This window comes from Astatotilapia calliptera, chromosome 17 (genome assembly GCF_900246225.1).
Source record: "Astatotilapia calliptera chromosome 17, fAstCal1.2, whole genome shotgun sequence".
Classification (NCBI taxonomy): domain Eukaryota; kingdom Metazoa; phylum Chordata; class Actinopteri; order Cichliformes; family Cichlidae; genus Astatotilapia; species Astatotilapia calliptera.
Window position 1 is genome coordinate 18,664,179 of NC_039318.1, and position 13,630 is coordinate 18,677,808.

General features: G+C 39.5%; 1 protein-coding gene across 2 annotated transcripts in view; it reads left to right on the forward strand.

Annotated features, from left to right (window-relative positions):
- LOC113008852 (leucine-rich repeat-containing G-protein coupled receptor 5) overlaps positions 1-13,630 on the forward strand; it is a 52,563-nt gene that overhangs the window by 32,375 nt on the left and 6,558 nt on the right. Inside the window, exons 7-17 of one of the 2 annotated variants that reach the window (XM_026146686.1) lie at positions 1,589-1,657; positions 1,982-2,053; positions 2,539-2,610; positions 4,708-4,776; positions 7,313-7,384; positions 7,643-7,708; positions 10,008-10,079; positions 10,937-11,008; positions 11,425-11,550; positions 11,944-12,086; positions 13,470-13,553. In XM_026146686.1, coding sequence (XP_026002471.1) covers positions 1,589-1,657; positions 1,982-2,053; positions 2,539-2,610; positions 4,708-4,776; positions 7,313-7,384; positions 7,643-7,708; positions 10,008-10,079; positions 10,937-11,008; positions 11,425-11,550; positions 11,944-12,086; positions 13,470-13,553 — 917 coding nt within the window. The remainder of the gene's footprint in view (positions 1-1,588; positions 1,658-1,981; positions 2,054-2,538; positions 2,611-4,707; positions 4,777-7,312; positions 7,385-7,642; positions 7,709-10,007; positions 10,080-10,936; positions 11,009-11,424; positions 11,551-11,943; positions 12,087-13,469; positions 13,554-13,630) is intronic. The other variant, XM_026146687.1, reaches the window with a different exon arrangement.

The following is a 13,630-nucleotide window of genomic DNA, read 5'->3' on the forward strand; positions in this document are numbered from 1 at the left end:
TCCTTGTTTAAAGTATATTATTCCCCAAGGGCAGGTGTTTACCATGCTATATTCCCAATCTAAAGGTTATCATTAAGAGTACAGAGTTATATATAAAGTGTATATACTTCTATATACTTTACACTACAGATGGACCAATCCGATATTACGTATCGGTATCTGTCCGATACTGACGTAAATTACTGGATCGGATATTGGAGAGAAATAAAAAAATGTAATCCGATCCATTAAATAACAAAAAAGCACCTCACAAAATAACCGTAGCACGTGGCAGCAGTATGCCTCACGTGATAGAGCGGCTGTGTGTATTTGTAGCCTCGCTACCAATCCGGCATTTCATTTCCGAGGAAGTGATCCCAGAGTGAAGTAAAGCAAATGTGTAAGTTCCTCTCTGAATGTTTGTAAACCATTGCCGAGTTAAGCTTAACAACCGATATATGGAACGACTGCCTCCCTCTCCCTCCCTCTCCTGCTGCTACTTCAATCATGAAACTGATCAATGATCAGCTGATCGGCTTTTCTGTCACGAGTCCGTCTCTCTTGCTTGTCTATCGCCCACTTCGCTCCAGAAAGAGGAAACCAGCGGCTGAACAACAGCAGCACCTTTAAGCTTGATAATCTGTTGTTAGAATTGATTTAATATTACTTTGCACACCAGGATCCTTTTCTACATACAGTGGGGCAAAAAAGTATTTAGTCAGCCACCGATTGTGCAAGTTCCCCCACTTAAAATGATGACAGAGGTCAGTAATTTGCACCAGAGGTACACTTCAACTGTGAGAGACAGAATGTGAAAAAAAAATCCATGAATCCACATGGTAGGATTTGTAAAGAATTTATTCGTGGTTTTTGCTGGGGGTGGTTTTTGCTGGGAGTTTTAGAACCCTATTAGTTAGGTTGCTTAATATTTCTGCTAAGTACTCTTTAAAATACCAGAATAGGGAGGATGGTGCAGGTTTAAGTTTATTAGATTGATCAGTTTTGCTGAACTATGAAATATTTTGGGTGCAGTGTATTTTTTGCATACAGGTATGACAGAATAGCTTTAGTGTTTTTTTTTTAACTTGAGTATGAACTTATACAAAAAGCAGCAAGATATTAAAAAAACAGTTTTATTGATTAAAAAACACTATATCGGATACATATCGGTATCAGCAGATATCCAAATTTATGATATCATTATCGGTATCGGACATGAAAAAGTGGTATCGTGCCATCTCTACTTTACACTATACTCTCAATTTGAGATTTATCAATACTAATATGGGATTTATGTTCAAATTGAGAGTCCACAATTCTCAGTACAGAGATTGTATTTCTAGCCTAGACTTTGCCATTGCCAGTATAACTGGTGCTTCCTGCTACTGGTGACAAATCCAATTTTTTTTTTTTTTGAAACAAACATTATTCTAATTTATAAACATTTTATTGTCAGAAATATTACAGAAATATTAGTTTTCTTCTTTACTGATGTGAAAGGTAATTAATTCAACAAAGTTCAGCAGAACTTTTTAGCACCTTGGCATTTACACACCAAGGGGCGCTGCAGAAGACGCTACATAAGGAAATCTCTCTTTTTCTTCCTCAGAGATCTGAACTTCAACAGCCTGGTGGAGTTTCCCACAGCCATACGATCACTCAGCCACCTCAAGGAGCTGTGAGTCTCAACCGACTGATTGAAAAAGGCATCTGTTTATCCACAGCAGACATGGCTAGCTCAGGTTCTCCGGTTTAGAAAATTTTAGCATATGAGGCAAGATGTGGACAGCATCTTATGCTTGACTGTTTACATATTTGATGAAAAAGAAAAAAGGACAAAATCAATAAAAAAATTTCCCTGAAAGTTAGTTCAATCAATCACGACTGTCATCAAAATAACGAGAAGGGCGAGTGAAGCTTCCCAGTAATAATGATGAAATGAAGGAAGGAACTTTTATAATAACACATGGTGGAAACTAATTTCCTTTATCTTCCCGTTTAGCGGATTCCATAGCAACAACATCCAGTCTATCCCGGAGCACGCCTTCACTGGGAACCCTTTACTGAACACCATGTAGGTACAACTAATAACAGATTCAACAGATTGCAATATTTTTTACTTCCTGGTTCCAAAATTAATGAGGATAAAATCAATAATCTGCTAAATTCATCTGTTATTTTTTATATCCTTAAGATAGTGACAGTCATGAATGATGATCCTTCTTCTTACTCCGTTGTCACCTTGATAAAAACTTTGCTGATGAGTTTTGTTGAACTAAACATGATGTTTATGCTCGGTGATAATTATTAGTGATAATAATTTTTTTTAAAAAGATCATGAAACATGTTTTATTATGTTTTAGGGTGGGGCATGCAGAGCCCCTCGGTTTCTCAGTTCGATCCCCTGTCGTATGAGAAATCAAAAAGCTACAATAGCATGGTGGCTGTCTCCATGTTTATATCCAGCATCTTAAGTAATTTTGCTAACCTCTGTTTAACACTTGTTAGCTTCTCACTGCAGCCTGAGATGAAAAACGTGTTTTTGTGGATGTTTTGCAGATTTTTTTATGACAACCCAATTCACTCTGTCGGACGCTCGGCCTTCCAGAACCTACCAGAGCTTCGCATGCTGTGAGAAACACTCAAATTCAACACACAAATAACACAGCACAGCACTTTTATAGATTTAACTAAACCTGTTAAGTGCTTCAGTATGTTTTGGGACTTTTCTGCCTGACAAACAATAGAATAGAGACATTTTTACTTCTGCCTAATCAAGATCAGAGACATAAATAAGTCTCAAAGCAATGAGTCAGTTAAAACTACTGAATCTTTTCTAAATATTCTTGAATCTGAATTTAGATTGAACTGTAAGGACCTTCACCTTCACACCAGAAACTCCTTCCAGCCATTCAAAGAGGAGGCTGGCATAACATAAACTCCTCGAACTTTATGAGCCGATAATATTCATAAAGGTCCAAATGATCATTTCTAGACAAACAGGCTTAAACTAAAAGTGAAACTGATATCAAGGAGCAATTTTTTAAACATGTCTACATAAATATGGGAACTTTCTTCCATTATTAGAAGTCAATAAAAGGAGCAGGGAATTTTACCCCAAAAAAAAAACAAGAAAACAACAGGTATTTTAGACATCTGTCCAAAACATCTGCAAAACTACATTTATATTGTTACTTATTAGGCAAAAACAAACTGCATTCCAAATTTAAGCCAACACACTGCACTTGAAAGCATAACATTCAACAAATTAAAATATATATTTTTTCTGTTCAGGAATGCAAGTAAAGTATTTAAATATTTAAGCAAGTATTTAAGAATTACCAAGCTTGTTCATACAGGCTGATTAACCGATTACAGAAACATAAAACGTGATTTCAGTAATTACCAATACTGTGCATTTAGGATAGCTATGGCATATCCTTCCATTGGGTGGTGCGCTAATAAATTTATTAATCACTGTACATCTTCTGTTCGATTGATGGATGTTCATTAAACATGAATAAAGTTCCAAATAAGATGAGGCAATAATGCCCATGACCCAAATTTCTGTCTAACAATCTTGTCACAGATATGTATATTATCAGTATTACATAATTTCTGCTCTGGATTTCCGGTCAACACGTTAAGGATGTGAGATAGTTGTTTCTTTTTTATTTCTTTCAACACGGCACCTGAAGACATTTTGCTGGACCCTTCATGCAGCATCACAAGTCCTTAAGTTATCTTTATTTCAGGAAAACAAATTACATTTTTCTGATTTTGTTTTAGGAATATATCATTAGTAAAATCTTTCAAAACCAAGCTGTAAATGCACTCCATTCACGCTCCAAGACCAGTTTCAGTAGTGCCACAGAGATATACTCTGAAGGTAGAGCATGGCAGCAGCTATTACAAAGTTAGCCACCTCTTGTAGGACCATCAAGGATGATCAAAATGCCTGCTGGCCTTTCACAGGCCCTTAGTATGGTAGAGGTATCTTCCATTGCCTCAGAAGTTTCAGCTCTGCATCAAAGCAAAATGGAATGACAACATAAGATGCTGGACCAAAATGTCTTACATCTGGATGTATGGATGGCATAAAGCAGTAGCTGTGGAGTCAAAGAGATGTCCATCTGCCCTTTCCTTCAGCCACTAAAGACAGATTCAGTGGTTTCCAATGAACATATCCATAAACTGAGTTTAAATACCATCCAAAGCAATGGCCGACTGTAGCAGAAGGAGAGCACCAAGACTGAAAGGCAAGGTTTACAAGATGGTAGTGAGACCTGCTGTGATGTTTGGTTTGGAGACGGTGGCACTGGAAAAAAAGACAGGAGGCCAAGCTGGTGGTGACAGAACTATTGAAGTGAAGGAGGACATGCAGAGGGTGGTGTGGCTGAGGAGGATGGGGGGTTTGGGTGAGAGTGGGTTAAGTGATTCCCTGTGGTGACCCCTGAAGGGAGCAGCTGAAAGAAGAAGAAGCAGCACTGATAAACTGAAGTTGAAGCTTCTGTCTTTGAACCTCACAGATCCGCCCCATGACAGATCCAAGTGTTGACAGCTTTAGATGAGAAATATCAAGTAATCGCTGAGCATATATGACATGCAGACTCAACCTCCCTGTTGCCCTTTTGTTCAGTGCAGATGTTAATTACGCAAATAATGAAACGCAGTAAATCATTTTCTGCTTCTCTTAGCTTAAACGCTCTTTCCGTGTCCAACTCTCAGATCTCTGAATGGAGCTGCAGATCTCACTGAGTTTCCAGATCTGACGGGAACCAAAAGCCTGGAGAGCCTGTAAGTGACACGCACACACACACACACACACACACACACACACACACACACACACACACACACACACACACACACACACAGGAATGTTTCATATCCGAGTGTGTTTCTGAGAGCTGAACACCCCAAATCACACTGCTGTTATTAATACACAGCAATTATTATTCTATCTGACAGACTGTAACTTTATTTTTCTGCAGCTCGGCGTGAAATTAAAACCCTTCTTTCTCCTTGTTGTGACCCACTTTTCCGTGTCACAATAAACACCATGGCTGTGTTTATTTTCTTGTCTTTTTCCATTTAAGCTCATTTCTGAAAGCAGTGTGTATTTAACAGTAACCTCACGCTGAACCAGTAGGTGGAAATAAAAAGTCCAACCAAACAAACCGTCCCACATTCTTCCATTTGACCCCCTCCAGTGTTAACCCCCCTCTCCAACATCCTGTTTCATCCTGTGAATCCAAATTCTGCACGTAGCTGCTTTTCTTTAATCAGACTTTTCCATATTGATGATTTATTTTTCATATAATGAGCTTGGACCGCTCACCGTATTACTCATTACTGTACTGGCTTCATTTCAGTCATGTGGATAAGGGAGTCATTCCAACCTTAATGCAACTTCAAAGCACCTCAACACATGGCTGTAAAGTGTAATGCACTGTGGACGCCCCTGGACACATCACAATGTTTCTACATGCTATTTAACAAGCATATACAGTTTATTTTACACAATTTACAATACAATATACCCAAACATGTTGTGTACTAACCTGTTTCCAAAAAAAACAAGACTACAATAAATTGAAAATGGTTCAAAGACAACAATAACTTAATTTCAGATTTAATCACTTTCTTAAAGGCTTTACAGGCCAAAAGAATCTGTGTTTGGCAGATTGTTTTTTTTGTTGTAACAAACTTTCTAGCAATAAATCTTATAGCACTAGGAAGCCTGTTTATTTCCCCTTTTCCTCTGATGTGGAGCCACATTTTCAAGGAAAATGCATCTGTGGGTTGCCCCCATGAAAAACTCAGATCTTCTTTGCCAGTGCCAAACATCTTATTCTGCTACCGACTCTTGTCTGGTGTCGTTTACTGGATTGGATGAGTGAAGTCTGAAGAAACAATTTGTTCATTAAACAAACAGGTAGCATGTGGAAGTACCATGTGCAGCTACGACAGCCTGGCACCTCCTCGTCATGCTTGTCACGAGCTTGGACACGCACTGCTGAGAGATGACATCCCATTCTTCAACTAGCATTTGCCGCAAGTCGGTCAGTGTGGGTGTGTTTGTCACTCTGACAGGAGCAGCACAGCCAGGCTGATCTCACAAGAGTTCAGTGGGGTTGAGGTCAAGACTGCAGGCAGGTCGTTACGTCCTCTCCACTCCCAAATTCTGGATGTGGTCTCTGATAAACTCCGCTCTGTGGGGGCAAATACTGTCATCTTGGAGTATAGAGTTTGGTCCCAGACTGTGGAGATATGGGATTGCTACAAGTTGCAGAACCTTATCTCAATGTCTTTCTGCTTTAAGATTGCCTCCAACACCTGGAGTACAATAAACTCAAAACAAAAGCCAAAAGCAGAATAAGCTGTTTGTCATTGGCAGAGAAGATTTGTCAATTTTTTCATGGGTGCAAACCACATACTCAACTCTGCTGCTCAACCAACAAATTCATTTCCTTACAAGTGTGGCACCATTTAAGGGGAAATAAACAAGTTTTTCAACAGTATAACATTTACTGCCAAGAAGCACTGTCACAATAAAGAAATAATCAACCAAACACAAATTTCCTTACTTCTTGTACCTTATTTAATGTTAAAAATTAAAAAATCTAACAGTTTTCCTATTTATTTTTTTTAAACGTCACGATCAGGCTGAGAAAGTTGTATAATCCTACTTAAAAAACAAATGCATCCAGATGAAGACCTTGCTTATTTACGCAAGACCATGCCATCCTCCATGATGGTATTGCAGAGGCATTAGTGCCTGTGGGGGGAGTATCTTGTTCATCCGTGACAGCAGCATTGATGTTCAACGGTTTCTACAGACTTTGAAGAAACATATGTCACCACCCAGATTCCCAGCGTCTCTGTACGAGAAAGACGTGCATATTTCAGGATAGCAATACCAAACCACATTCTGCATGTATCCCAGCCCTTTAAAAACATCTGGAACAATATGAAACTAAATATATGACAAAGGCAGTCCAGATCTATGGAGCAGCTAGCTAACTTGCAACAAGCAAGAACTCTTTTTAAAGAAGGTCGAAGGCATCACACTGTGAAATATTCCCTGGCACATTCTTTTTAAACATGTTGCTGATGATAAATTTGTAATATGAATGTAATATCTGTAAGGGGAAAAAACTTAAAAATTCCAAGTTTTAGCATTTTATCTTTTAGGTTGTTTCATTTTCACAAGATTCACAGCCCTGTTTCTTCTTATTAGAAACAGGGCTGTGAATACATAACACATTTTTAATGTACTTCTAAATTGCTCCCGTGGAAAACTAGTTCTGTTTTATCTCTCTGTGTGTAGGACTATCACCGGAGCTCAAATCACCTCATTGCCCAGTTCGGTTTGTGAGCAGCTTCCAAAGCTGCAGCTGCTGTGAGTCCAAACACAACAATTACATCCACATCTCTGCATGTATCTGAACACTGAACTCAGGCTGAAGGTGGTCCCTGAAGGCCCTGTATATCATCAGGGACTATTCATGTCTGTCCATCAAATCATATCTGCTGTTGCTTCATTTATTTCAGATATTTTTTTAAGTCTTGGCTTGTATGCTGGGAGCTGCTGTGATGTGTTCAGTGTGTATAGGAAATTACGGTGCTGACAGCTTCAACTCACTCTCTCCCTCTGCAGCGATCTCTCCTATAATCAAATCCAGACTCTTCCCAGCTTTTCCGGCTGTGAGAGCATTCGAAAAATGTGAGTTTAATGTTCATTTTACATTTAATTAAACTGTTCTTCTTAATGTTTTATTGCCTTTTTTGGGAGGGTCGGATATAGCTTATTTTTTGCCCGTGAAGCTTTTAAGACACAGTTATTAAATCTGAAGTTACCATAACAATCAATAAAGTACAGACAGCTGTGCATTGTGGGAATAATTATCACCCTCATAGTCTATTTCTGACCAATCAGGTCATTCAGGAAACACTTGCTGTAAAACAGATTCTTTAGTGATGTAATGGAAACAACGATGGCTAATATGTGTGTGTACATGTATGTCTGTTTTTGTGAGGACCGCGGTGAGTTCTGGGCCTTGTGAGGACATTTTGCACAGTGAGAGTTGAGAGTTTGTACAGTTCAGGGCTTCAGATTTAGTTTTCGGGGGATATGAGTTAGATCAAGTGGCACCCCCCATTTTATCTATTATTTAGCAGGTACAGTATGTGTGCCCGTGTGAAGCACCCATACAGCTTATGGATACAACTAATCAATAATAATAATAATAATGATAATAATACATTTTATTTGAGGGCGCCTTTCAGAAACCCAAGGTCACCTTACAAAAAACACAATTAATAAAATGAACAGTAGTCATAAAATACATAAAATAAGTTAAAATTACAAAACAGAGAACTGGGGTAATATGAGCACTTAACGGAGTGCAAGTTATGACCCGAGCTACAGAATTTTGAAGAAGTTGGAGTTTATGAAAGGACCTTTTAGGGAGACCAAATAGGAGGGAATTACAGTAATCAATACGGGACGTAATAAGACTATGGACAAGGATGGCAGCAGCATGAGGAGTAAGGAAGGGACAGAGTCGGTTAATATTACGTAAAGCAGACCGGGTTATGTAATTAATGTGAGACTGGAATGAAAGAGTATTATCAAGTATGACACCCAAACTCTTAACCTGAGGGGAGGGAAGGGTAGGAGCATTTTCAATGTTAATGGAAAAACTGTGGGATGTGGTTAAGATAGATGGTGTACCAACAAGTAAAACTTCAGTTTTATTACTGTTAAGTTTGAGAAAATTGGAGGAGAACCAGGATCTAATCTCAATAAGACAGTTTGAGAGGGAGGTAGGTGGGAGAGATGAATTGGGTTTAGAAGAAAGGTAGAGCTGGGTGTCATCGGCATAACAGTGAAAATTGATATTATATTTTCGGAATATATAACCAAGAGAAAGCATATGAATAATGAATAAAAGAGGCCCTAATACTGAACCCTGGGACACACCAGCAGAAACAGGATGGAGAGTTGAGGAATGGGATTTAAATTAAAGGATATTTAAGGATAAACTGAGTGCGGTCTGAGAGATAGCAGGTAAACCAGGCAAGGGGGGTGTGACTAATACCAATGGAAGCTACACGGTTCAGGAGAGAAATGGTATCAAACGCCGCACTAAGATCAAGAAGGATGAGAATGGATAGGAGACCAGAATCAGCTGCCATCAGAAGGTCATTGGTAATTCTTAACAGAGCAGTTTCTGTGCTATGATTGGGGCGGAAACCAGATTGAAATTGTTCATAGAGATTATGGTCATTGAGATGTAAATGAAGCTGGGCAGCGACAACTTTTTCAAGAATTTTTGAAATAAAGGGGAGATTTGATATAGGGCGAAGATTATCAAAGTTATTGGGGTCTGCACCAGGCTTTTTGAGAATTGGGATAACAGAAGCCTTTTTCAGTGCTTCAGGAACAATCCCAGTGTTCAGGGAGGAATGAATAATATTGGTTATGAGAGGTGCTAACAAGGGAAGACAGGCTTTAACTAACACAGTAGGGAGAGGGTCAAGTTGACAGGTGGATGACTTAGATTTTTTAATGAGATTAGATACGTCAGTTATGGAGGGAAGAGTAAAGCTTGAAAATAACTCACAGGAAGACAGTAGGGGAACCAGGAAGTCTACTTCAGAGTCAGGAGCTCCTAAAGAGTTAAGTTGACGGTGAATGTCTGAGATTTTACAAGTGAAAAAAGAGAAAAAAGAGCACAAGAGAGTTGCAAAAATCAACAGAATACATGTGGGAGGAGAATGTGTCTGGAGGTTTTGTAATTTTACTGAACAATGAATAGAGGGACCTGGAGTTACCTTCATTAAACCAACCAGACTAGCTGGCATTTCTCCACACACTCCAGCCTTTCATCCAAACCTTCTCCATAAACCATGTTTCATTTACAGCCCGAGTACTCAGGTTGATGGAGCGGCATGTGAATGCATCATATGAGCGATGGTCCTCTCAAAGATAGAAATACAAACATGTGTGTGTTTTTCAGTGATCTGCATCACAATGTGGTAGAAAAACTGGAGGAAAACACATTCGCTGGTCTGCTATCACTACGCTCACTGTAAGCATGCAAACACACACGCACACACACACACACACACACACACAGACACACATCGCCAATTTAATTGGCCAGCAGATCCTGAGCAGAGATCCCTCTGTAAGTATTTCCAAATGGAAACTCACTTAGTCATCCAGGTGGTCCGCTTGTGGATGGGACAGGTTTGATGCTATGGTTTGGAACAAAGACAAGAATCTGTACAGCACTACACCTGATACTACAGCTCATACTAACACTACACTTAGGACTATTAGGGTTAGGGTTAGGACTATTTGCAGCCTCCAGTATTACAGCATCTCAAACTGAGAAACGAGACATGCCTCTCTTAACATTACTGCTAATTTTATTATGGTATTACAGACGTAAGAGTATTATGTGCACAGTTTCTTTTATTCTGGGATTAGAAACAAAGACCTGCTGTTTCGTAGGCCTGCGGTGCTTTCGCTTTAATCCGAACTAACAGCCTACGCAACAGCAGAGATCAGGTCAGCGTACAAAGTTTACCAACAGATTAAAGTGGAGTAAACAAAACTGGACAAAAAATACAGAGAAGGTTATGTGTCTGCACACAAGGTATTCATAGGCTAAAATACAATCATGAAAAATTCAAAAGAAGATGAAACGCATTGATTTTTTACATATTTCCACAAACCCTGCAGACTGGGTTGACAACCAGAAGAACATCAGAGTTCTTTCTGTTAAGGAAAAAGCAACTAAATCTCAGGCACCACGGCTAGTATTTAGCAGAACTAACTTCTTGTAGATTTAACTGACATATTTTTTATTATCATAAATCAGTATTTCTGATCACATGACTGCTGGTTTGTTTTCTGACTTCATGTTTTTCTATCCTGCAGTGATTTGTCCTGGAATCGACTGTCATCAGTGAAGCCAAACTCGTTCTCTGCTCTCCCTGCTCTCACCAAACTGTGAGTTCTTTATCTGTCTGAACATTGGTTAGTAGTTTTGAAACCATTTTTTAAAAATTCCTTTTATAAAAATTAGATAGCGTAGTAGTGGAGAGTGGACAGGAAAGCAGGGAGAGGAAGTAGACAAAGAAGCGCAGCACAGGTCGTTCACAAACTCGTGAGCTGAATGGGTGCCTGGAAAACCATTTTTGATTGAAAAGTTGAGGAAGCACGTTAAAACAGCTGCTAAATTTTCAGCAAATATGTTCAACTGCCCTTAAATATGTCATTTTAAGTTGAAGATTTGTGGTTTGTGTGAGATTGTAACCTATAGATGTCCAGGAGACGGGAAAATGGCCTGTTTTCCTTAAATTTATCTGAATTAGTTATAGAATATAATTAACTGGTTTCCACACTGGTTTCCTCTGTTTTTGCAGTGACTTGTCATCCAATCAGCTTTCCTCTCTGCCTCTGAGTGGCCTGCAGAGTTTGACTCACCTGCGTCTGGCTGGAAACCAGCAGCTGATGGAACTAATAGCCCAAGAGGATCTGCCTCGAGTCAGGTGGGCATTCACTCATAAACAAAGGAAGACATATTTGTATTAAGAGACGTCCACGTACCACCAGACTGTGATGCAGGACCTCCAACATGGTTATCAGGAAGCAGACTTATCCACAAATCTGTCCTGCAATGCAAACACTGCTGATGTGATTTAGGAAAAGGTTTGAATTAACAGCCACTTTGCTGCTGATTAACTCCTGTAGTGTTTAGATGTCACACACACGCAGATTCACACACTCACTCACACACACAGTGTAATCTGTCTCCTCCATCTCTGATGGAAAGCATCTAAAGGGACATTCCACTGAACAGCAGGTGCAATAAAATGAATTTATTTGAGCCATGTTTGGACAGATAGAGGTGTTTATCACTGTGTGCGTCTGTGTGTGCTCAGGGTGATGGAGCTTCCCTACGTCTTCCAGTGCTGTGCCTTCATCTCCTGTGAGCGGAGAGGTGGAGGTGCAGGAGGTTTGTCCTGGGAGAGAGAGGAAGCAAGAGACTCAGCTGGAAGAGATGCAGCTATCCTTTCCAGCCAAGGTGAACCCCAACACACAATGGAAGTTTTCACCTGAGGAACCAAATGATTACATACACCAGGCATAACATCATAACCACTGACAGGTGACATGAATTATACTGATATCGCTTAATCATGGCAAGTGAACATGCCGTCTTCAAATTTTATGTGACCTCACAACTTACAGGTGTTAAAGGATGCTGCTAAAATCTTGGTGCCAGATACCTCAGCACATCTTCCAGGTTGGGTCAGGGTGGTTTTGACAGCACTAGGGGGACAGATGTTATGTTATGCCTGATCAGTGTATTAATAAGAGGTAGACATAACTACTTGCTGGTTTGTGGGCTTCACATTTTAAGCCTCTGCTTTAGCTTTAACTTCATGGAGACAGCTGTCCGCCTCTTTATCTTGAGCCAGAGGTGATCAAGAGGTGAGCAAGAGGGTGAATTCAGACAACACTAACTGTTTTGCTTCGGAAGCTGCATTCATTTCAAGTAAAAGACCAAAACCAGAGCACACTCTTTTTGGATAGTCTATTTGGATAATTAACTGTACAGCAAACATATTATTTGTTGGTTAATTCCATTAGAAATTCTCCAAAAGGCTCCATGAGCACAAATACAGTCCAGACTGCCAGTTCATGGAATCCAGTTAATGGACCTAGCAGAGAGCTAGCATGTCACTAAATTTTAAGTCTCAATTTCCCCCGGACTGGAAATTTTTCTATAGATGCCACAACTGTTTAGTAGCACGCTTTAAATGTGTTTATTACTGCTGTAAAGTTGGATATTTTAGCATGGGAGACTATGGGAACTGACACGCTTTTGGAACCGCCTCAAGTGGCCACTAGAGGAACTGCAGTTTTCCGCTTCATGTTTCAGTGGCAGAGGTTGCACCTTATTTAACTCCTCAGAAAACCCTTCCTCGGGGTACCCCCTTTAAGATGGAACTTAGAACACTGGACAGTGTTAGTTTGTTTCTATTTTTTTGTCAATCAAAACTACAACATGGAGCTTGTTAAGCATTTATAGAAAAAAAGGGGAAGAATCCAGCAGAGATTTGAGGCACTCCTCTACACAGGTCAGCCCTAAAATTTTATTCAGGTCATCATTTTTCTTCATTAGATACAAAACTGTTTTTTTTTAAAAAGAAGCTTGGTCAGAGTGGAAAGCAGGTAATGAATGGGTGGAAAGTGGAAAGTTCCATGAGCTTTATGTAAGATTTAATATGAGGTGTAATCAAAATTTCCCATAAAAATAAAAATATAAAGTTTCCAGTTTCAAATTTGGCTGATCACCAGTTCAAAGTTGTTTTTTCATTCAGCTTTGACTTAGGGATGCTTGTTTTTCCACTAAAAGTAGAAATAAAACCAACGTACTGCTGTCCTCACTGTGTCTCTGCAGTAGATCAAGATTGGGAAGATTTCCTGATGGAGTTGGAAGATGAGCCCAAACCCCAACACTCAGTCCACTGCAGCCCGGCACCAGGTACCAAAAACCCCTGTCTGTCAAATTAAAACACAATAAACACACATCTGTTATATGAAAATTAAGGAAACACAACT